This window comes from Passer montanus, unplaced genomic scaffold (assembly GCF_014805655.1).
Source record: "Passer montanus isolate IOZ18808 unplaced genomic scaffold, ASM1480565v1 scaffold56, whole genome shotgun sequence".
Taxonomy (NCBI): domain Eukaryota; kingdom Metazoa; phylum Chordata; class Aves; order Passeriformes; family Passeridae; genus Passer; species Passer montanus.
In genome coordinates this window covers 2,390,914-2,416,023 of record NW_024370595.1, presented here as the reverse complement: position 1 = coordinate 2,416,023, position 25,110 = coordinate 2,390,914, and the positions used below count along the sequence as shown (strand labels likewise).

Sequence of the window (25,110 nt, the reverse complement as noted above, 5' to 3'; positions counted from 1 at the left end):
TTTTGTTTCTGTGGGATAAATAAAACTCAATTTCCTATGTGTTTATGTCCATCCTTCCTTCCTTCAAACACTTCACAATTACTACAGAACAATGACACCCTCTTCTGTGGTGGACCTTAAGGATTCTTCCAGGGTGTGAGAGAACAAATGCTGCAGCTTGGAGTGGCAACAGAGATCTCTTGCAAATTGTTGGAAATAAAGTTTTAAATAGTTGAGTGGTACCACTAGGCAGTTTTTTCAGTGGCACACTACCCGAAAGTTGTTTACCTCTGCTACATAGATATTGATGTTCACAGCACATTTTGAAACAAAAATGCCTTGGCTGAACCACATCAGCCTAAAATTACCTTGCAGAGACATTGTATGGCTGAATTACAGCCCTCTGAACAGCATGAGCTTCCTGACACTGAAAACATCCCCTTGCTTCTCTGGGAGACAAGTTATCGGACCGTGAGTATCTGTAGGGGATAGGGTGGCCTCAGCGAGCTAGGGGTAAACCCCCTTCATTCACAGTGAATCCCGTGTATCTGTGTGACCACAGGCCACGCTGGAATCACCCTACTCATGCTCTGAGACCCTTTTCCATGCTCTGCCACCTTCACCATCACAGAGGTTGGTGTTTTCCTCTGGGCGCTGCGCGGCGGACTCTCCCCAACCTGGGTCCCTTCCTCTCGGTTTCTACACAGGCGTGGGGGTGATGGGGAGGCTTTGCGGCGGTTCCTGAGACCCGGAGGGCACCCAGAGCATCGGGCAGGGTGCGGGACGGGAGGGAACCGGAGGAAGGGAACGAGGGTCTCTCCCATCCCGAGAAATGGGCTCAGCCCGAGGCGGCCATGGAGCGGGAGCGCCGCGCCCGCTGGAGGAGCCGTGCCCGGAGCGGGGCAGCTGAGGGGCTCCGGGCCGTGCCCGTGTCGGGCCGGGCTCCGGACTGTGGTGCCGGGCCGGGCTCTGGGCTGTGCTGGTGTCAGCCTGCGGGGCCGGGCCGAGCTCTGGGCTGTGCCGGTGTCGGTCTCCAGTGCCTCCCCGGGAGCGGAGCGCGCCCCTCACGCAGCAAAGCAGCGCCCGCAGCGGGGGCGGGGTGGGCCGTGCCAGCCCCCCCGCCATGGTCCCCGCCGCTAATGCCTTTCCTCTGCTGCTGCGCAGGAGTCCCTGCGAATGTGATTCACCTGCCGCTGCCTCCAGCAGGAAGGAGGCTAATCCCATTGTGCGGTTTAGCGGCCCCCCCGGCCGCAGGTGAGGCGGCAGGAGCGGTGGGCGCCGCGGACCGAGCCCTGCCCAGCCCAGCCCAGCCCAGCATGTCGGGTGAGTACCCCCGTCCCGCAGCACCCGCCCGGCTTGCCGTGAGCGCCTCTCGGGAACGATCGGCAGCGCTGCCCGGAGCCCCCGGGGCTTTTGCCCTTCTCACATCCCGGTGCGGGAGAGGGTCTCTGCTGCTTTCTTATCAGCGGAGTGCCGTGCTGTAATGAGCAGCTCCAGAGGAGGGTTTTAACTGTCTGGGTGACGGGGTGAAATAGGCGAACTCATTTATGTATTGCGCTGGTATGTACAGCTTGGCCTGCTTAGGTCTGTGCCTGCTTTCCTGGTGGATCCCCAGGGTGACAGGCTGGGCTGGTTGTCTCAGTCAGAGGCAGATTCAGAGAAAGCTTTCTCATGCCCCTTCTACACAGCAGTGGTATTGGTCTTAGTTATCCTTAAAGCCAGGAGGTAGTGGTTTCAGGGTAATCACACGGGATAGGTGCAGGTGCTCTTCTGGTTCTTGAACATACTCAACTTTTTTCCTTTTTTCTCGTTTTTGAGAGCAGCAGCTCCCACAAATCTTGGTTTATTGAGCCATTTGAAGGGTGTCACTCATCTGGACTTGCATGATGCCAAGTTTGAATTCATGTATGTGGCACTCCAGCACTGGAAAGATGCATGAAAGTGAATCTGTGAATGAAAGGATTAGAGCTTTGTGGTTTCATTTGGTTGAGTTTTTTTTTTTTCTGTTCCAGTTTTTTGGGTGTTTTTTTTTTTTAATTTGATTTTTTTTCTTTTTTTTTTTTTTCTGTTCCAGTTTTTTGGTTTTTTTTTTTTTTAATTTGATTTTTTTTCGTTTGTTTGAAAGACTGGAAACACCGAACTTCATATGTACCATAAAGTTTCCTGCCTCTGGATTGCTTAAGCAATTATTTCTAATAACTGTTACCAATTATTGCTAATTTTCAAACTGGTGTATTACTGTTTTGGGACTAGTTTTGGGTGTTATGTGTTATGCTGGTTTGCATTTTATGATATTGTTGCATTTGAGTTTTCATGAGGATCATTTACCATCCATTGAATAACAGCAGTGCAGTCTTGAAGCAGAATGCCACAGTTTTTAACTGAAAGACACATAATAAAAGCTTCAAAGAACTGGAATCAAGTGGTTTTCCAACATAAGAGCAGTCATCCTGCCTACTAAAATTCAGTACTGTTTCAATAAAAGAGAGAATCTGGTTTTGGATGAGGCAGAACTTCATTAGGCTAAGAGAAATATTCTATGCCATTGAATGTCAATTTAAATTCAGTTATAAAAAGGTTTCTTGTTTCTTGTAAATGTTTCTTGTTTATCTTCATTAGTAACATCCATGTTTCTACTGTTGGATCTAAGAAAGCATGATAATTGAAACTGCCAGCTCTCATTTGCTTACTAGGGCAAGAAGTGCCTCTTTTTTGGAAACTTGCATAATAATTTTTATAGGACTCTGACTCTATTGTCTGACACTACTGTTAATTTTATCTACTTATAACAAAATATTTCTTGATTGCTGATAAGGTTGTGGGTTTCAGGAGGAGCAGAGCTTTGTGTTTCAGGATATGGTTGTGCTAGACCAGAGAAGTGAGAAGCCTACAGCTTGTGTTCTCTTTTTAGCAGTCTAACACGCCCTCACAGGGTGCTTCTGGGGGAATATCCACAGAATCCTTGTGCGGGAGAGGGAGTAACAGAATTGGTGTCAGGAAGCGTGCTGTGATTTGGAGCTGTGTTGTTGTCACCTGGGATTTCAGAGAGGTGCTGTGGCTCAGTGGGGACAGGTCGTGGCTGCAGCCTGCTCATCCTGCAGATTGTCTCTGGAGTAGAAGGGGGGAGGTGACAAGAGAGCAACAGATGGTACCAGGGAGGAATTTAGGAAAGCAGTTGTACTAATGGATTATGGGGGAAAAAAACCCTCCCTACCCTACTTAAACTTGTCTTGAAGTTGGAAACTGCACTTGGGTAACTCAGAGTTTGCTATTATCAGTCACTCCTGAGTCTCAAACTGGGTACCTGGTGTTTTTTAATCCTCTTTTTCTCTTTGAACATGAAAGTGAGCACCACCCTGTCTGCTTGCTCTGATCATATTCTAAATAAAGCTTTTACGTGCCCTAGAATTAGTTTCCACACCTGTCAAAGAATTTTGCCTCTGGCAGTGTCAGAGGTACTACTTCTATGAGTAAGTAGCATAAAAAGTTGGTGATCTTGGCTCAAAAAGCTGTTACAAGTTCCACATAAGATCACCCTGAGTGTAGTGGTTCACATTACTTTTGCTGTCTCTTCTGAGTAGCTGCAGAGCAGGTTCTAGAATAACTCAGCAAGTTAATTCCTTAAAGATCCTTGTTTTGTTCTAAGAAAGTATTATTAGGTAATAAAACTGAGGAGCCACTACTGATGATAATGATTTCTTAATTGCATCATCATGTGCTTTGTGGTAATTCAGACAAGAGAAATTAGCAGATTTATAAATTAATATGATAGGGTTTTAATGGGATTCTAAAAATACACATTCTTTTCTCGTAGTTTACTTATAACCAGTGGTATTGTATTAGCCATAAGGATACACAACTTGAAAACACCTTAACAGTAGGCTTAATACCCTTAACAGTACATGTTGTCCATGAAAAAAATCTTACTGTTATTCAGACAAAGAATTAAAGTTATGCTTAACGGTCTCCTTGACACTTCAAAAAAACAAAACAAAAAACCTCAAAACAAACAAACAATAAACCAACAAAAACCAAACCAAAAAAAACCCCAAAAAACCAAAACAAAAATCAAACAATACTTGCAATGAATTTTAATGTCTACACCTCTAGCTTTCAAAATTAAACAAGATTTGTTCTTTTAAAGTCAGTGAGTAAAACTCTTGTGTTCAGTAGATTTATGTGTTTTCTTTGATTTCAGGTAAATGGAAACTTTTAGGTAAACCATTTACTTCCAAAAATGTATATGAAAACGTGATCCTTACTTTCAGTTATAAAAATAAAATGTTTACTTAATAGGCTTTATTCCAAAGAATTTTCTAATCAAGGCAAGTCAAATAATACTTCTTTTTTGAAAGCAAGGATGAGATGAAAGGAAAGGTAATGATAAAATATTTTTATTTTAAATGTCCAATGGATCCTTAATGAATTAGTGATGCCACTGTATGATTTTAAAATCATTAGGATTTGCATCTCTCTTAGCATCAGAAAAAATTTAATGTTAAATATTTTCATTCAATAGTTTGATTATCTATTAAATTATCTCTGTGTTGGTTTACTGTATTAAAAAGGCCATAACATGTATCCCTGAACATCTGATTCTCAAAACAGACACTTAGTTTCTGTTCTTTGTGAGGGATCAGCAAGAGTTTCTTAGAAGCAGCAGTTGTTTGGCAGTTTGCTTCCTTGTGGTTATGACCACAGGGGTACAGGGCAAAAAAGCATTTGGAGGATGTGGTAATTTTCCATACCAGTTTGCTGAACCATTTAATAAGTAGTTTGTGTATTTTTCTATGTATTACTTAAGTAAAGATTCGGCTTCTGTAGCCAAAAGAATTTGCAAAAGCCATGTGAAGACTGTGTTCAGTTTTGTGGTTGTTATTTAAAACAGTATTTTAAGATTCTAATTCCCACTCATTTCAGAATTTGGTTTTTTAGGTTTTTTTTACCAAAAGAATTTGCAAAAGCCATGTGAAGACTGTGTTCAGTTTTGTGGTTATTATTTAAGATTGGAATTCCCACTCATTTCATAATTTATTTTTTTTTTGTATTATCCTAACTCCCACATTCCTCTCAGTAGTTGTTTTATTACCTTTCTTTGGCTGAAGATGCTTGTTGCCTAACACAAAACTGCTTTGCTTTCCTGAACTTTTGCATCTTTTCAGAGTAATTTTCTTGCTGATGTAGAGTTCAGCGGTTTTCTGGTTTACATTGGTTTTTAGGGATGCTTATATTTCCTCCTTTAACCCTCTGGGAAATTGCAGTAGGAGCAGTTTACTTCATATCTGTTGTTTTAAAGCAACTCGTTATTCACTGATTTCTGGAACACATGTAACTTGCTCAAGCTGTTATTATAATGGGACATTTGAAAGTTCAATTCTTCATAATCTTTGTCTGGAAATTGTAATTAGAAATGTTACTGGAGTTTGCTCAGCTGTGGGCTATGCAAACTATTTAAAGTTTGGATGGATGATTTGAGTTTTTTTGACCAAGTCTGGCACTTACTGGGATTCTCCTGAGGTGCAGGGATGTGTGTCAATGTCAGCAAATGTAAAGTATGTGTGCTTGAGATGAAGCTGGCTGGCTGGAGATGAGTGAAAGAGGGCAAACAGTGGGGGAAAAGGCAGCACACCAGTGGGCCTGTGTTTTGCTCTGGATTGGGAGGATGTGAAAAATAAAAATGCTTAGTATCTGTTAGCTTATTGAAGGCATCAACCATACTTTACTGCATACCTCTATGACGGTTAGGGGCTAGAACTCACTCATTTTGGCAGCCTCTGGCTGAGGCAGCCATGAGATCATTTGTTGAGTTCTCTGCAACTAGTTCTATGAGATTCTTTCCTAGTGTTTCTCACAGACCCTGGAAACTGTATGACAGGTTGTTTATGTTGGTATTGTTTGGTTGTTTTAATTTATTTAATGCAATTGCCTGTCCCTTAAGATGATGGTGGTTCTAAACAAGTATTTCAACACAAATGTTTATTGAAGTTTCGGTGCTTCGGAGCTCGGAGGAATTCCCTTCACCTGTGTGACCTGCTCATCTTGTTCTGGTTAATTTTGCAGCCTAGAGTGTATCATCCTTCTGCTCCAAGGAGGCTGTTCGCCTTGCTAGGTTACAGGCTCTCACCAGAAGAGCTCTGACACTGGTGGTTATGTCACAGGGCAGAGCTGAAGAAGCAACCCCTTATGATCCTGCCACAGGAGTGGTGTCTCTTAAAAATACAGTTTCTCCTGTTATGCTGGAGTGTAGGTTGCTTTCTTTTTTATTGTAACTTGATTCCTCATGTGTTTCCTGACAATGAGGAACACTCCTAAATTCCCTGGAGTTACTTGAGGTAGGGATTCTCAGCTTCTGGGTGGTGCACTGATCTTGATAGAATTTCTCTGCACTTGTTCAGCCAGCACCAGGTACTCCAGTACAAAGAAGGCAGAGCAAAAATAATGTTGGGTTGATTCAGTGGCGTTATGGAAAGAACATTTCTGGCTAGTACTCAACATCTTGCTCTTTTCCTTAGCTTTTAGCACTATAAACAAGAGCACTTTGCTTATTGGTTGTATTATACTATGTTTGTTAAATATAAAATCTAAATATGTACACATCAGCTTTTTTTTATTGGCATTGTGTTTTGGCACTAAGACCTAGGGAATTATTTGTTTAAGGCTAGTGCAAAAATTTTATACCTGCTATTGTGTAAATCAGGCAAACAAAAATAATAAAAATCAGAAACATACATTCTGCACTCATATTTACTGGGTTTTATATTCAATTGTGACTTTTGGGGGCAGTCTCATTACAGGAATGGTTGTTATAATCACAATGTGGTTGTTATAATCCACAGATTGTTGTTTATCTGGAAGAGGAGGGAGCAAGCTAAAAGGGCTTACATTAAAGTTGTAAAGTGACTCTTCTGAATATCTTTTTCAGTAACAGATCAAGCCTTTGTGACCCTTGCTACTGATGATGTGTACTGTCAAGGTGCTCTTGTTCTTGGACAGTCATTGAGGAATCATAAGACATCCAGAAAATTGGCAGTTCTAATTACTCCAGAGGTTTCCAGTGGGATGAGGTAAGTATTAATGTGCATTTGGAGATTTAAATAGTGGAAGAATAAGCAACAGCATGAAAGATTTTAGTAGATTTCTGTGGATTTCACAGCATTATGCCTAGAACTTCCCTCTTGGCTAGTGATTTCTAAGAGAAGTCTCAAATAACATCCATTATAGGTTCCTAAGCATACTAAGAATTCACTTGCAGAAGTAGAGTTTGTGGCTGGAATTTGTCTTATAATTGAGAAGCTGAAAATTTGGAACTAAGGTTTTAGTGTCTTACACTACTGTTGTTTTTCCTCCGATTTTTTCTGGTTTAGAGTGAGATACATAACTACCTGTGGCATCAGAACTCTCTATAAACCTAAGGGCTCAGATTCACATGATTAATTTTCTTAAAATATTGGTGTGCAGCTCTTTTGATAAGAAGTTAGTTTCGTTTTGATTTTTCTGTAAAATCACTTTGCAATTTGTGTTGTGATTCTACAGGCACTGCAGAAGAGCATTTACAGAAATCTTAAGTCTGAACTCAAGCCCTGTTATTTGAAGGACTTGTTGCAAGGCATGCCATGCCAGAGCAGCTTAAACTCTTAGTTCTGCTGTGTCTTAGGAAGTGTGCAAGCTCCTGTTTTCTGTATGCTGTGTGAATGTATTTGCAATGCATCTGTCTCAAGAAATACATTTTCACATTTTAGCTATGACTGGATGCACAAAAATCTGTTTTAGACTTTTGAAGTATGGACATTGTCAAAATACTGTAACCTTCCTGAGGGAATAATGTATCCATTTGATGCATGGGTCAATGTTAAATATGTAATTCTTTTCATGCCCGTTCAGTGGGAAGAAAAACATTTCTAATATGTATTTTAAATCAAGGATGACATTAAAAAGAAAATGCTGCTTACTGAATTAAACGTCTAATAATCTGTACTTCATTTAGTTCTTTGCCAGTTAGTTCCTGTTCCTTGAAGATCAGTCAGGCAAAAGCTAATGACCCTGAAATCTAGCCTTCAAACAGCACAGATTTTCTTTTCCTGTGTTTGTGGGCATTGAGGACTTTGATTATAATAGTGTCGTGTAAGTGAATAAGCTGTGTTTTAAAGACTTTTTCTTCTTGCTTCTTGAAGGAAAATTACCTACTTTGGCATTATCTTTAGAATTCCTGTATAGAAAACAGGAATGCATAGGAAAAAAGTGTTTAGCTAAAAGTCTCATTTCAGATGCTACATAGTAGTGAGGAACTATATATGTACCTTATAAAAGGTGCAGTTTTGAAGCAATGTTTACTTGGGCACAGTAGGTACAAATGAGTGTGCTGGCAGTGCATTTCTCAGCCTGTAAAATGCAGAGGGAACACAGTATGGTGCTGTTCTTTGGAATCAGTTGTGTAGGATAAAAGCTGCTTTAATTTCTGTTGTTTGTTTCTGAGAGAAGTGACTAGACCAAGGATTGTTTTTGCCTTCAAACAGCAGCTCTCACTTTTGAGATGTGCTGGTCCCCATAGTGAAGAAGACAATGTTTTATGGCCTGATAGCTGCCTCTTCAGTAGACTGTTTCCAAAGACTCTTCGCTTCTGACTTCTTACTCCAAGCAATCAATTTAGCTTTGGTTATTGTCATAATTAATGTCATGCTGTGTGTCAGTTCTCATGCCTGAAGTGAACTCTGACGAACTTGTCTAAATCCCCCTCTTTCTCTCCACTGCTCTCTCTGGTAGGTCAGTCCTCAGCAGCGTATTTGATGAAGTGATCGAGGTGGATGTGCTTGACAGCGCTGACTCAGTCCACTTGGCTCTGATGCAGAGGCCAGAACTGGGTGTAACCTTCACTAAGCTTCATTGTTGGACACTTACTCATTACAGCAAATGTGTCTTCATGGATGCAGACACTTTGGTGAGTGGAGAGGGAGCCATGGAAACATTTGTGTCCGTCTCTGATTGTGGGATGCTTCCTTGCCAGGCAGCCTTCAGGCCTGTGAAGTGACCAGATTTGCTGGCGGTCACAGGGTCACAGGAGCTCCATCCTGGCACGTTTTAGCAATTCTCACAGTTGTGCTGGCTGTATAAAAATAAATTAAGTTTGGAGAGTTGCTTCAGGAATGTCCTCAAAAGAGATCACACACTCTATGCACTGAGTCTTCTGACAGAAGTTTAAAATAGATCTCTTTTATGTACTTTTCTTTGGAATTATTCTGTCAGGAAGGCAAGATGTTTTTAAAATAGGGAAAAAAGAAATTCCAGACATTAATTTATTTTTTTTTAAGTTTTTAGAAGTATAGAGATAATTTTGGTGAGGACAATCATGTCAGCCTTCCCTTGTGCTTTCATGGCTCACCCTGTAAGACTGGGATGCATTTTAATTTAATAGGATTGTATTTGAATTAAAAGCCAAATGAAGTTATTCTTCTTGAGGAGGAAGGCTTACGGTTTCTTGCTTTACATTAATGTTAAAGGAGGAAGGCAAATTTTTGTCCTTTTTAAAAATTCAATTGAGTAATTTTACTTGTAAAAAATTTTATTCTGTTTTTCACAGTGGCTGTGAAAGGTGGAGGTCCTGACTTTCACTGACTGCACAGCTGTCTTTCCACAAACTTTATCTTTGCCTTAACCTGATCGATTTTCCCACTTCCTTGTGAAGCTTAAAAGAAAATAGAAAAGTGAATCTCTGATCTTAAGTTACATCAACAAACTGGCAGCAAGCGACAGTTTTGCTACTACCCTTTAGTCAGCCTGTTGCTTACTAAAATGATGTATTTTCCCAATTTTCATTCAGTTCTGTTGTAGTTATCAAAAATAATTGGCTATGAGTTAAGAAAGAAGGAAATTGTGTGTTTTCATGGTATAATATTTAAAGGAACCTTTTTTATTCATGAAATAACTTCATAGGCTTTGCATTTTATCAGAGAAATAATGGAGAATCACAATTATTGTTGCCTTATTAGATCAAAAATAGAGGTTCTGACCTCTGCCTTTTACAATGGCACTGCTTTTACACTCTGCAAGCTATGTACTAGGCCAAACTATCAACTTACTCCATTGGTACTAATTTGACAATTCTTGCTCTAGACACACATTTAGTCTAACATTTTTTTCTCTTTTCCTACTCTCCATAAGGTACTTTGCAATGTTGATGAGTTGTTTGATCGAGAAGAGTTTTCTGCAGCTCCTGATTCTGGCTGGCCTGACTGCTTCAATAGTGGTGTGTTTGTGTTCCAGCCTTCCCTGAAGACTTACAACCTGCTGCTCCAGTTTGCTGCTGAGCATGGCAGCTTTGATGGTGAGGGGCAAGGTGGAAGGAATGAAGTGCGAGACAGTTTCCATGCTATCAGACAGAATAGAGGAGGGCAGGAGTTCTCTGGGCTTTATGTAGGAATTCAAGATGCAGAACTTTGCCTCTTAGACTATATTTAAGACCTGCTGACTTACTCTGGACTGTGTTTCCCAGAAAAGGGCAGTGAAGGGACATTGTGTCTGAGCCTTGCTCAGTTAGTTTTAATTTTGCTGTCTGTCTTAGGAGAGAGAAATAGATCTGATCTTCAGTCTTCTGCTCTGAGGGAGACCAAACACTAATCCTTTCTTCCTATGTTACATTAGGACTGAGCTTGCATTGGAGTGAATCAGATATTATTCACTTGTACAGGCTCACATGGCCATGTTTTTAAGTCCAAGTTGGAGTCCCATGGACACACCGATCTCAGTCCCCAGTCTCACTCCCATCCAAATTTTGATACAAATTTAAGTGTACACATGTTATGGTAATACTGTTTTATGCATTCTTTAGGAGGTGATCAAGGCCTGTTGAACAGCTTCTTCAGCAACTGGGCAACAGGAGACATTGGCAAACACTTGCCTTTCCTCTATAACTTGAGCAGCAGCTCTGTATACACCTATGTTCCTGCTTTCAATCAGTAAGTAATAACACTTCTGTAAACCTCTGTAGTTTGTTAAAGAACATCCTTTGTAAGAGAGACTAATAATGGCATATTCTGTTAATTATAAATTACAGTATCACAAATGATCTTATGTTGAAACCATGCAATAGAAACTTAAATTTAATGTGAATGTCTGGACACAGAGAGAGTCCCAGAGTTGGCTACACTCTCTTTTATGTTCTTTCAAAGAAGCTTCTTTGATTTTTGACAAAATGTAATTACTTTGGCATTAGGTTCTGACAAGTTTACTTTTAAGCTTGTTCCATTGTTCTCTAGTAATTTCTTAGAGAAACAATTGGCATTGCTTAAACTTTTTGAGCCATTCCTTAGGTCCTTCTATGAAATGAAATTTGTGCTACTAATTATATGATTCCAGACAATGCAGTTGAGAATCTTATCTGATAAAAGGCAAGTTAGATTTAGGGTGTCATGAATTTCTGTTCCAGTTGCACAATGCACTCCTACTAGAAGATGAACTTAGGCCATTGTATTTATTAGTAATTTTTAATACGAGATCAGTAATACCCAATTTTGGTGATTAAATGTTTGAAGCAATATGTATTTTCTTGTGAATACAGCATGAAGGAGGACTGGAAATAGTACTGCATGAGACTGCCAGTTTTCCTTCATGAACTTTTCTACTAGAATTAGCAGCTGGAAGCAAATGACAATGTAACTTTTTGTTTTCTCTATGTTGAACAAGTTGAATTAAACCAGAAGATAGAAACAAAATATTAATATATATAATCTCAAATGTGTTGCTGTTGCAAAATGTTAAGTTACCTCACTTATGAGTAAGCATGTTTCTTCTAGAAGTTTATATAAGGTAAAAAAGAAAAAAAAAATTGTGTATAAACCTGTGTGTTTGCTCTCTACAGTTTTGGTAGAGATGCCAAAGTTGTTCACTTCTTGGGAACAACAAAGCCCTGGAACTACAAATACAACCTTCAAACAAAGAGAGTTATGCAGGATGGCATCAACTCTGGATCTTCTCATCAACTGTCATTTCTTGCCCTCTGGTGGAATATATACAGTGCCAGTATATTGCCTTTGTTGGAAAATCTTCAAAAGATGGAAGAATCAGAATCTGAGGAATGCAAGGTAACTGATAAGGAGTTAGTGGGAATACGTTGGAATCAAAACCAAAATTTCTGAAAATTGGTAGAGGAAGAAATTATATGATGTGGTGGGCTGACTCTGGCTGGATTTCAAGTGCTCACCAGAGCCACTCTATTGCTCTTCTCCTAAGATGGACAAGGGAGAGGAAATGTAAGGAAAGGCTCATGGGTCTGGTTAAGGACAGGGGAGGGATCACTCACCAGGTACCATCAAAGGTGAAACAGGTTGAACTTCAGGAAATTAATCAAATTTATTACAAATCAAATCAGAATAGAGTAATGAGAAATGCTCACCAGAGCCACTCTATTGCTCTTCTCCTAAGATGGACAAGGGAGAGGAAATGTAAGGAAAGGCTCATGGGTCTGGTTAAGGACAGGGGAGGGATCACTCACCAGGTACCATCAAAGGTGAAACAGGTTGAACTTCAGGAAATTAATCAAATCAAATCAGAATAATGAGAAACAACCCCAAATTTGAACACCTACCCACATCCCTCACATCTTCCTGGCTTCAACTTTACCCCCTGTTCCCTCTGACTCCCCCCACCAGTGGCCCATAGGAATGGGGAATGAGGGCTGTGGTCAGTTCATTACGTATTGTCTCTGCTGCTACTTCCTCTTCAGGGATTGAATTCCTCACACTCTTTCCCTGCTCCAGGTGTGGAGTCCCTCCCACAGGAGACAGTCCTCCATGGACTTTCCCAACATGAGTCCTTCCCATGAGCTGTGGGTTGCAGTCCCTTAGCCACTGCCTGTCCCAGTGTGGGTCCCCCATGGAGTCACAAGTCCTGCCAGCAAACTTGCTCCACTGCAGGCACCTGTCTTCATAGATCCAGTGGTCCTGTCAGGACCCTGCTCCATCATGGGATTTCCATGGGGTCACAGCCTCCTTCACACATCCACCTGCTGTGGTGTGGGGTCTATCATGGGGTGCAGGTGGATCTGTGCTCCACCATGGACCTCCATGGGCTACAGAAGGACATCCTGATGCACCATGGGATGCAGGGTTATCTCTGCTCTGGCACCAGGAGCACTTCCTCCCCTTCATTCTTCAGTGACCCTGGTGCATGCAGGGTTGTTGCTCACACATATTCTCACTCCTCTGTCTGCAGCTGTCCAGTTGCAAGGAAACTCCTTCCTCCTCCTTTTAAGAAGAAGGATTTTGCTCCTTCTTAAATCTCTCATCCCAGATGTGCCACCACCATCACTGATGGGCTTGGCCTTGGCCAGTGACAGGTCCATTTTGGAGCCAGCTGGCATTGGCTCCATTGGGTTTGGGGGAAGCTTCCAGCAGCTTCTCACAGAAGCTAGTCCTGGAATCACCCTTTAACCAAAACCTGGCCATGCAATTCCAATATGTGTGGGAAAACTTAGTATCTGTTGATTGGTAGTGTAGTGTCCAAAGTAGCTGTTTAGGAAGGATTTCTAGTACTATCTGCTTTCCCAAGATATCCTGCAGCCATCTTCTTAATTGATAAAGTTTTTATGGTAATGTATGTGCATACAAAATATGATACAAATTAGCCAGAGAAGGGATAATCTGGCCCACGAAACAGACTCTTGTTTTTCTTTTAATTAAATTGATATAGACCATATAACTAGCTCTTGAACTGTACTAAAATTTGCCTTTTCAGAACTACATTATAACTTATTTTATGAGGTGACAACAAATCAGGTTTGCAAAAGCTGTTTTAATTGTATTTAAGCTGTTATGTGCAGTATTCCTATGTCATCAAACATTTACTGATCTCTTTATGCTTTTCTTGAAATGAAATGTGCTTTCCATGAATAGAATAAAAAAATCTGTTATAAATAGGTGATTTCTTAGAAACCAGTAGTATAAAGAAATGTGTAGAAGAACGTTTTAATTTTGTATCCAGACATGACAAATTAGATCTCATTTATGCATATATAAATATTTTCTTAATGTTTTGTAATATTAAATTATTAACTTAATTGAACTAATTGCATAATCCCCTTAAGATCATTTGAATATTTACCATCAAAGCCCCAGAGAATAATTTGGCTTTTAACCTCATGACAAATTGGAAAGCAGAGGAAGGAGTGGGTAGTTTTTGATCTTATACTTTAACATGCTTTAATTTTTAAGGCACTGCATATTAAAGAAATATTTCAGCTATGATAAATGAAGGTGGAAAGACCTGTTAGATTTACCTCATGAGGCTGGGATGCTAGTATGCTCATGAGTGCAAAAAAGCAAAAAACTAAACTGCAGCATGCTCTAAATCTTAATTTAGATTAATATGATTAGGATCATATACTTTTTTTGCATTTATTAAGTTATTCCTTTAATGATGAGAACCCTCTAAGGAAGCACAACTGTTGTAAATAAGTTATTGCCGTTCTGAAAATTTGTATTTTAGTGGTGAGATGGTCTTATTTTCATTAGCATGCATTCAATGGAGTTGAAGTTACCCTGAAGAAGGTCAGTCCTTATGTGGCCAGTTCCATACAAAAGCCTGAGATCCCAGAGCAGACGAGTGAAGTAAATCCCACAGTGTGCTCATCTGAGGAACTCGCTTTCAAAGCTGTGAGTGTTTTGTTTATCATTATATGCAGAAACAAAGTCAAATTATATACTAAAAGGAGATTCTTTCATTATGCTTCTGATTTGGAAGATCATATCTTCAATTTAGCTGTAGCTATTGAATTTTCTCACTAGCATTAAAAATAATCTAAAGCCTATTTATTTTCTTTAATCTTTAGTTATGCATGTATGATATGTCTGGAAGTTGAAAGAGTTTGCTTTCCATTTTAGGAAGAGATTATTTATTCAAAATTGTTATGTACTTAATCAAATGTAATATAAAAAAAAATCTGCTACCAAAGTAATATTTTGAATATTAATACTTTTGTGAATTCATATATTTAAAATTAGAATCCTCTCTGTCATTCCTCTGTAGAAAGTTTTTTCCCACAAGTGCTGACCCAGAAAACTGTTTCTCAATTTTCTGTGACTTGAGCAACAAAGAGAGCCTTGAAAAAAAATCTGCTAATGAAGATTAGAGTCTTCCTGTTTCTTTTGTACCTTTTCTTGTATTTGTGTGTTTCTGTTGCACTGAGTCTCCTTATTTTATGCAGGAATTAAGTTGGACATAATAGCACAATACCTCTGCAGGTGTAAGTCATTACGTATTGTGTGATAAACTGTATTACCCCATGATACAATTGGGAGAAAATAAAATTAGTGTTCTAATGTCATCTGCATTGTAATTTGTGAACTACATTCTAGAATGATGAAGACAATTTTCATGATGTCCTTTCCTTAATTTCTTTAGTCTACTGTTAGTCTATAAAGTAAAACTGTAATCTTCCTTTCCCATTCACCCTCTTCCTTCCCTTCTTCCCTTTCCCCTCTGAGTGTGAAGGAGCTGAAGGAAAATTGCAAACCTTCCAATTCCATAACTTAAGAATAATTTATTTGCAAAGGAACTATTTTCTTGTGGGCCTTATGCATCTGACTTCATTGGAAGGGCTCAAACTAAATAGGGACACATTATCAAGATGTCTGTTTGGGGTAAAAAAATCATGTTTACCTAAAGTAGTTTCATTAAAATTTTATTTTCTATTAGTATTTTGATTACTAGGATTGGCTTATCAGAAGACCATATTAATTGGAAAGTAATAGCTTGATTACCTTCTTACTTAAGAATACCATTGTTCCACTTTTTGTTGCCCAGCTTCAATATACTTGTGGAATTGTTTTGAGGGAAAAGACTTTAGAATGGGATCTGTCTTCTGCTCATTTATGTTTTGCTATTTGTCAAAAGCAAATATTTGGGACGATATTTTTTGGGCAATCTATTTTACCTCTGTTTTGAAATACTTTGTTCTGTTCTTATTTCATACATATAAAAAGCTAATGTGAGAGCAACCTATAATCCTGAAATGAGATTTTTCTTGAAGTTTGGCCTCATGAATGGTAGGAATCATGAATGGTAAGCTTGCTTGCCAGGCTGTATGTGTAGTCACTGAAAAATGACAGCCACTTTGAACCTATTTTAGGATGAGATGAGTTGCCCTCTGGAGGTACAATCAATTCTAGATTGATTGTAGTAGGAGCTTTGATTCAATGCCATTTTTGATAGCTAAAGCTGGGTGACATGAATTTTCTCCTTGGTGATTATGTGCTTCCTTGCTTTCCTCCCATCCATTGCTTTACCCTCCCCCAAGACTGAAAGTGATTGTATTGTATTGTACGAATTCTCATGAAAAAGAAATGATGAGAAAATATAATAAAACCTCAGTGGCTGTATTTTAGCAACCTGTACATGAAGTCGAACCAAGAGATTCTAACGTCCGTCCCTCTGAGCCTGACAGACCTTCAGAGCAAGCTGTATTTCAACCTGCATTTCAGGAAACCTCAGAAATGGTACATGTAGCTTTGAGCATTCAACATCTGTTGATAACTGCATGTGCGTCTTTGCTGCCAACATAATTTTGGGAAAGCTCAACTAATTATAATGCAATGTGTAAATAAATTCCTTAATTTTTTAGTCATGTAATTCCTTAACTGTTTTCAACACTGTGTTTTGATCCCTTTCTAGTTTTCTTTTCAAAACTTTGAGTTTCTAAATGTGTATTTTCCTGTGCTAACCCCCGAGTAATCAATGCATGGTGTTAATTTTAGTTCTCCTATACTAACACAAGCAAAGCTGTCTGGGTATTTTATGTTTGTTAGTTCTGTTATGTTTTGTTTCATTGTGGGGTTTTTTTTACCTGCTGAAGTGATGTTTCCAAGCAAATGGACAGGAATCATGCAGGAGCCTGAGTGACTAGGCTTTCCTTTGTGTTCTTGCATTGCATTTGTGGACACTTGTACATGTGGGCAGTGTGACAACAGTGGCAGACTTGGTGTTGATGAGGTTGACAGGGTGTCAGGGATTTGTAAGGTACACCACACAGCCGTTCTCCTAATGAGGGTTTTGGTATGATTGTGAAGCACTGTGGTGAAATACTTAAAGACTGAGAAACAAAACTGTAGCTATTGTGCAGCCAGGGGTGTTTGGGCCCTAGCTAAAATTCTTAATTTCTAAAAACATTATGATTCTGTTGTCTTGTTTATGGCTTCCAAAGCTGTTGATAAAACTTGCCAATGACAAAGAAAGAAATCTTGACGCCTTACTGCATGTTGGTTCTGTGAAATACCTTACCTTGCCTTCCACAAGTCCTGTGCCTTTTCTGCCCCAAACTGGCAGAGGTAATGGATATACCAGGGCATTTAGGCAGTTTAAGACATTGATTCCTGCCCGTTAAATTCTATTCTGAATCATATTTACCTTGAATTTTTTAAGACTTCACTAGAAAGCCATTCTTGTTGATTTCAGTTTTGTTTACAATGTGAGATGGGTTGTTTTCCTATGAGCCTCTATGAGCATTACTGAAAGAAGGTTTTTAGTGGCTGCCTTGATTAGTCCTTGTTATATTTCATCTTTATTACAGATTATAATTGTTGGGATATTCCTTTTTTTTGCTGGCATTGATCAATTGGGGACACAGTTTTCCTTTTATGTGGTAGAAATTATCACTAATAATGTGTCTTGTATTTGTGCACCTATGATGACATAACTTTGAACCAGCATTTACAATTTTGGAGTGTCATTCAGAACAAACTAGCTGTTCGTGTAATGAATAGTGTCTATATTTTGACTTAATCTATTAAACAATGTGTCTCACATTTGCTAAATTATATTGATCTCACTGGAGTTCAAATAAAACTAGTTATGAAAAATTCTAGAAATGTATGTTCACATGAAAGCTTGTTGGAGACAAGATTTGAACAGATAAATTATAAATTCTTAATTGTAGCAGATATTCTCTTCTAACTAAGCAGTGCGAAAAATTCTAGAAATGTATTTTCACATGAAAGCTTGTTGGAGACAAGATTCTCTTCTAACTAGGCTGTATTTGTAATATTTTCATTGTATTGTTTCTGAGTATGCCAACATCTGAGTTAAGATCAGTAAAATAAATGTTTGGTTTGTTCAAAGATGCCATGTAAAACCATGGGAAAATGAGGTCAAATTATCAAAACAGGAATGAACATTTGAATATTGTTTATTTCATTGTTTTAACTGGGAGCATACAGTGCAGAAGTTTACCATTTATGGTTTAATGTCACAGTATTGAACTAAGAAAAACCAAATTACTGTTTTCCCACTCTTCTTCTTCTTCCCACAGAATGAGGTTGCACATTTTGTTTCAGAGCTGTCTATTCACTTCAAACCCGCAAAACCAACGCCAGAAGATGAACGGAGAAAATGGGAGGAAGGGCGCATGGACTATATGGGGAAAGATGCCTTTGAACATATCAAAAAGAAATTGGATGCATTTTTACACTAAGACAGGGTGTACTGTTATGCCCATCATGATAGATTTTTTTAATAAATGCAATTCTTGAATACTTGGCCCTCTTAACCAGTTTAGGTGACACCAGTTAGAGGTGATTATGGATCCTCATACATTCTTGGGGGACCTTAACAGATACAGAATCTTGGTTTTTAACTGATTTTTTAAATGTGCCTCGACTTTATTGTTACATGTGTCTCATCTTCATTGTTCTTACACAGTGCCTTCTAAAGAATACTGAATGCTACCTTTCTGAGTATGAACTCTCATGTATTTATCGCTCTTCCCTGATACACCCCATCTGCACTCTGCGGAAACAGTCATGTGTAGGAAACAGGTTGGAAGTTGAGATTGTATTGGAAATTGAACTTCTTCCAAACTGTGATTATTCCCAAAGTACATTTAGAAGTTGCTATAAAGTATTTAAATAAAAAGAACTTATTCTTGAAACCAAATTAACACCTTCAAGGGTGACCATGATGTAGACTTCAATACGGGGAAGAAGTGACGAAATCCTGACCTCATAGGAGTCTGCAACAAAACTTTTTAATTTAAACATGTTTATGATTAGAGGAATTTCAGACTTCATCTGAGATCACTAGTGGATGCTCTAACCAGTTACAGGCAGCTGCTCAGCTCCTCATAACTAGTGTGAGAAGACATGGTTTAAAACTCTTTAGGAAAGATTGATAATGTATGTTAACTTTTTATATTGTTGCCGTAGGATACTGATGCTTTTTAAAATATTGTAAGCTTTAGTTGCATATTCTGAGTTATGTGGTCAGAAGAAGAAACACTGACAGGATAATGTAAATCTTCTGGTGCTTTTTATAAATTTGTTTACAGTACTTCAAACTGCAGCTGATAAAGGCCTTCTTTGGCCCCATACTTCAGGCAATTTGAGTGCAACTGAAAACAAAGTTGGCACTCATTTTAGTAAACAGGCCCTTCAAAGATCTTTTAACAGTAGCTGTGTGTGGGAATCAATAAATCTCTGAATTCCAAATTTCAGAAAAAAATCTACTGATGAGACTGCATTATATTAAGGACACTTCTGGGGTAATGTTTTGTGGATTTGGGTACATAAATTTGACTTATCTCTTGAGATTAACAAACAAGCAAAATACTTTCCTTCGAAGCAAAAATCTTTTAAAGAAAGATTCTTAACATTTATGCTAATATAATAATAGATTTGACAGTTGTTTGTGACCTCGCTCAATACTGGAATAAGAATTCTGCAGTGATGTTGCAGGACTTGAAACATTTTGGTCTAAATACATCACAAATTTTGGCAGAGAGATACCTAATGAAATATCTTGGGAATTCTGTCTAAAAGCAGTGATGTATCATTATGCGTAGATGCCAGCAGGAAAAATGGATAGCAGGATAGGCGGGGAGAAGAAAATTTTATTTCTTTTTCCTCCCATCAAAAAGGATGAGAGGGTAGGACAGGGAATAAATGTACAAATCAGGAAAGGAATGAAAGAGTCAAAAGATCCCTTAAAAGAAGAAAAAAAATCTTTAAGTGTCTTAGATTTACTTCCTAATATTCACATTAGTGAATTTGCTTTCACTTTTGTAGGATATTTCTGATTTTATCTAGTTCTCATTTATCCTTAAACTCTTAAATGGGTAATCCCACTGGTGTGTCTGTTGAATACAAGCTTCTAGGTCCAGTTAGGTGTTTAGGGACAGCAGAGAAATTGAGAACAGTTTTCCCTCTGCCTAACCCTGGCACCCTTGCTAGCCTGTGTTCCTGGGTAGGTGACCCTCACACTTTCACACAGGTAGGCGTGTTCTGCCTCTTGGTGCTGTGGCCCAGTGCAGCAGCTGCAGTGTGCCCTTACTCACGTGGCATTTGGTTATCCCTGTTTCTTAGTCATCCTTATGCACTTCTGAGAAAGTCCTCTGTTTTATAAATATTATTGCTAATATACTCCTAACAGCTTTTGAAGACTATGTAAATCTGTAGCCAGCAATGTGAACTCATGCTTCATGCAGCTTTACTTTTTATATTAACTACTAGGTCTTATTTGGTACATTGATTAGATTGTGGAAGCAAAATTACTGATGTGAAATCAGTAACTGAAAGGTTTTAAAAAGAGGCATATGAATTTAGTCAAATGTGTCATTGAGTACATTTCAAACTGTAAATATGTATAATGGTACTCTGTATGGCTTATACAATGTTTTGCAAAGAATTGTAGTACAATAATGTAATGGAAATAAAAGAAATGTAAAAGACATATGAAGTAATGTGCTTAACATACAATGAAGAGCTATAGATTGTTTACATTATGCCAGGGAGTATTACTTGTGAATAACTAATTACTTTAATTTCTTTTTTAATTTTATTGAATTACTTTAGAGACATTAGCATTACCTGCTAAGCAGAATTAAAACTTGAGAGTAATAATTATTTCTACAGACATACATAATTATAATGTTCAGGATCTCTTGTACTAGCAAACATTAGTTGGTTTATTGTATTTCATGGAAAAGTATAGCTGATGAAAGCTCTGCCCTAATTTTTGTGTCCTGTCTTCACATACAAAAAATTGAACTAGTTACTGGTAATGTAGTGTTGCAGTGGCTTCTAGCACACAACTGCTGCCATCAGGGGGTGAAAAGGGAGAATTTTGTATGTGAATCCAGTGCTGTGCTTCAGGCAGCATTCTGAGCTTTTATGGCCATCAGTTCTGAAATCCTGGGTCCCAGAAAGGTCTGAGGGCTGTTATGGGCTGCATGTGGCCATCAACCACAGTGCTGAGCTTTGCTAAGTCGAAATGTGTCTTGAGAAAAAAAAAACCTACCAAGCTTCACCTGGAATTTTTTTCCCGCGTTAAACTGGAGTGATATAGCCTCAAGTATTTTTAGGGTAAAGAAAGTTAAGAAATGTAAGCTTTTTGGTGGCACTATTAATCTTTAAACATGCCCAGAATATGAGTTACTGTTGTGGGGTTAATTTTATATTTAGAGAGGACAACTTGTGTTTAAAACAAAGCATGCTAATTCTTCTGTCATGTGCTTGGAGTTATTCAAGCTTTTATTTGCCATACAACAATTTTATTGAGTGCTCTTCATGAATAAGAAGGAGATAGTGGGTGTGCCACAAGGAAAATTCTTGAAAATTTTAGACATGTAGGTTAATGAACTTTCCTAGCTTACAGGAAAAGGAGATTTGTGTTCTTGGAATATAATTTTATTTACTGTCTAGAGTTTTGTGAGGACATTTCCATCTGGGTTGTTCTTGGGAAAAAAGTTTTCTTTGTCTCTCCATATCAGTCAGCTCACAGCAATGTTTTTTTCTAAAGCTGGTACCTGAAAAAATGCTTGTTTTGTTTGGTTTTCTTTACCTTGATTTTTCTATCCATGAATGGGAGGCTGGGTTAGTAGCAGGTGCTTGATACTTTTGTGTGCTCCTATAAACAGCTCGGTTTTCACCAGTAAGTCTGCAGTATGTCTATTTATTCCTTAATGGATCTGATTCTGTTGTTTTCCTAATCTAAACTGTTTTGACTCCTATGACTTTGAACATAACATAAAATGGATCTGTTTTCTTAATTCATATCTCATTAATTCAAATTTCACATTCCAGTTTTCCCCCAGTTTTCATTTTATTATTTTGGGATTTTATTTCTGTGGTATGAATTTTGGTTGGCTTGGGGTTTTGTTGGTTGGTTGGTTGGTTTTTATCAACCCAATATATGAGATTAAATCTGTGGTAGTAAATTTTTAAAGAGCCCCCAAAAATACACGTCAGTTAAGACTGCTCACTGAAGTAGTCTGCATTGTCAGCATATTGGTTGCAATATGTTTCAGCTAAAATTCTGTTCACCCTAAGCTGGGTGGCTCATAAATAGTTTCTTTTGTGCTAAAAATTAAAAGCTGTGACACTCAAGTTATATTATGCATCCTCGTATAAACTTTTGGTTTGTAATAACAGCATACCATAATTATAGCAAAGGTAGCTAAAAAAAATACAGTAATATATAATTGACTTAAACTTCTAAATAATAATTGCTAGAAAGCTGAGAGTTATATTAATAAGGGGAAAAAATACAGTTGCAAGAACTTTTCTTTTTAATTTTACTGTCTGTTTCCAGAACCCTTTCAACTTCAACAAACTGGAGGTATAAAAACTCTAAAATTCCAAGACAGCCAGTCTCTTACTTGTGATTATTTTAATACTTTACATGATGGCATAACATTTAACTGCCTTGGAAAAGTGTTTGTTCAATTTTATGGCACTGTGCATCATTCTGAATAATGATAAATATAAAACAGATAATTTATTTTAGAGCAATAAGATTTTCAGAGCCTTCTCATAGGATTGTGTACTTGGAACAGAACTAATTGCATGTCATAGATGAGTACCTGCTTTTTTTTGTTTAGTTTAGAGGCTTTTTCTTTTCTTTTCAAACCTCCATAAATTCTTTCTGTTTCCAAACCTTTTACTTACAGCTTTTAGAGAAACGGCAGAGCAAGCCAGGATTGTTTGGATCCTCTAGAAACCCCATTTATCTCAACATGGGGAGTTGCCATTTCTTTTCTGGCATTCAAAAAATCTTAGTAATGTAGTAGTATTCAATAAGAAAAAATGTTTTGAATAAATCTGAGTATTTCTAATGGAGTTGATTAGATGTAACACTACAATCAAAACATCCTACAAAAATCTTTCAGTGTCATATTGAGTTCAACACTATATCTATGCCTGTATATGTGTATATTAACCTAAAATCTGTAATGAGCAAAAGGTTTTTTGTTACTCCTTGGTAATTTTTGTAAATGCCTCTCAAATGTACTCAGAGGGAATTTCAAGCTGGATAAATTTTGAGCTCAAATTGCTTTTCTCAGTTTATTTGTTACACAACTATTTTGCATCCTTAGAAGATGAGATCTTGTGATCTGTGTGCTGGCACTCCCTTGAGTCCCATTAGGGAGCAAAGCAATGTGTCTAATATTTAAACATGGTGAAGTGAGGCTTCTTAGAAGCTTGTTGTCTCACTCCTGTGAGACTTGACAATTACTCTGTTGAGTCAGCCTAATGCAACAATTCCAAATGCCATTTAATAATGATCAAACGAGTAGAGTGGAAGTCAGCTTCATACAACATGAATATCAAATATTTACACAGTACAACCACAGCTCTTTCAGTAAAACAAACTTCATTTGTTACAGAGTAATACTTCCCTCTCTATGGTGTCTATATTAAACCATGTGTAGGTCTAAAATTCTTGTATGGCTAACAATGGCTTGGAGATTGGCCAGTTGTCTCAGGTTTTCCTAAGAGGCCATTTTATGTAGTCCTTGCTACAAAGGGAGAAACCATGAGAAAAGAAAAGAGAGAGCATACAATTTAGGCTTTATTCTTATATTAATATATTTGAAAAATATCATTATAGATTATTTTTCATGGAAACCTACAGAACAGAATTAAGAGTTTCTTTCTTACAGTGTTATTCAAGAAGGTTTTGTGACAGAGTTTTTGCCTATAAGTTCATTTTATGTGAAAGGATTAATGAGGACAACTTGAGTGTGATGTTGGGTTCATCTGCTTTACAGAGAATATACATCTGCCAGAAGATCAGAAGAACAGCTTCTGCAGAGCTTACATGTCCTTGTTAAAAGTGTATACAGACAAAAAGATTTGCAACCAATCCATTGCTAGGATCTGCATGAAACATGTAAAATAATTAACCTCCTTTTCCTGTTTACCACTGTCTCCTCAAAATTTGTACATTTTAAGATACATTTAGCTTTAGACAATGAAAGGAACTTAGGCGTGAAAATAGTTTTCTCTCCTGTCCTCTCTGTTTTTTGAAGTGATGTACATCCAATTCAGCAATTTCCTATGACTTTGCTCACCTTCTTGCCTGCAGAGCCTCTGTGGGCATTGTCTGCCCTCTTCCTCTCTGTGTGGGAAAAGCACTTTTCCCTGTGCCAAGCTGAGGTCTCCTAACAGTTGACAAAAGCAGGTTCTCTATGCTGCCAGCCCTAATTTCTCCTCCTCCTGCCTGAAAGTGCCTCTGGTTTTCCACAGATGCCAGCCAAGATAAAGTTATCTGTTTAGATGTCAGAAAGGCAACATGGATATCTACATGATAGCAAGATTATGTACTTGGACATACAGTTCAGCAAATTTAATTTTCAGAGGAATGGAGTGTTAGACCAATGCTTAATGTTTACATTTATACAGGGTGATTTTTTTCACACTGTGTTTAGAGATGGAGTTCTGGGTCTTGCTGATGTGCTGGCCTTCCCAGTCTGGCTTCCTAAAGTTTGGATTTATGCTTGCATGCTGAGTGGGTGCTTGAACACCATCCCACCCCTTGGTAAGTGCTCTCATAATAGCCTAGTGTGGGACTGGGCATGTTCTTGTGTGTAAGTCACAGAACATGCTGAGTTGGAAAGGACCCAGCAGGATCACAGGTTCCACCCCTTGGCCCTATGCAGGACATGCCAAGAGTCACATCATGGACCTGAGAGCATTGTCCCAGTGCTGTTTGAACTCAGACAGGCTTCGTGCTGTGACCACTTGCATGGGGAACCTGTTCCAGTGCTCAACCACCTTCTGTGTGAAAAACTTTCTCCTGATACTTAACCTAATGATTCGAGTGGGTAAGTGGGGAAGCCAGTGAAGTGAACTGAGAAAAAAACTTATCCTTGTA

At 38.4% G+C, this 25,110-nt stretch overlaps 1 protein-coding gene across 5 annotated transcripts; it reads left to right on the top strand.

Annotated features, from left to right (window-relative positions):
- The first annotated feature begins 898 nt into the window (after nt 1–898).
- Nucleotides 899–20,574, top strand: GYG2 (glycogenin 2). 5 transcript variants are annotated; one of them, XM_039725692.1, is made up of 9 exons: nt 899–1,302; nt 6,902–7,043; nt 8,740–8,914; nt 10,135–10,297; nt 10,802–10,928; nt 11,831–12,053; nt 14,481–14,621; nt 16,353–16,463; nt 18,272–20,574. In XM_039725692.1, the coding sequence occupies exons 1-9, from the start codon at nt 1,119–1,121 to the stop codon at nt 18,431–18,433; spliced, it is 1,428 nt and encodes a 475-aa protein (XP_039581626.1). In that variant the 5' UTR covers nt 899–1,118; the 3' UTR covers nt 18,434–20,574. The 5 variants fall into 5 exon arrangements, with proteins under 5 accessions (XP_039581626.1, XP_039581629.1, XP_039581627.1 ...); XM_039725695.1 differs by having other exon boundaries at nt 16,339–16,463; nt 18,272–18,378; XM_039725696.1 differs by lacking the exon at nt 899–1,302 and adding an exon at nt 1,466–1,539.
- Nucleotides 20,575–25,110: the final 4,536 nt, after the last annotated feature.

Bases quoted from the DNA above. Each gene is read 5' to 3' on its own strand.
- GYG2 (XM_039725692.1), top strand. From the start codon at position 1,119: ATGCCTTTCCTCTGCTGCTGCGCAGGAGTCCCTGCGAATGTGATTCAC. The intron at 10,929-11,830 runs GTAAGTAATAAC...TGCTCTCTACAG, and splicing joins TATGTTCCTGCTTTCAATCA to TTTTGGTAGAGATGCCAAAG. The intron at 12,054-14,480 runs GTAACTGATAAG...TATTTTCATTAG, and splicing joins CAGAATCTGAGGAATGCAAG to CATGCATTCAATGGAGTTGA.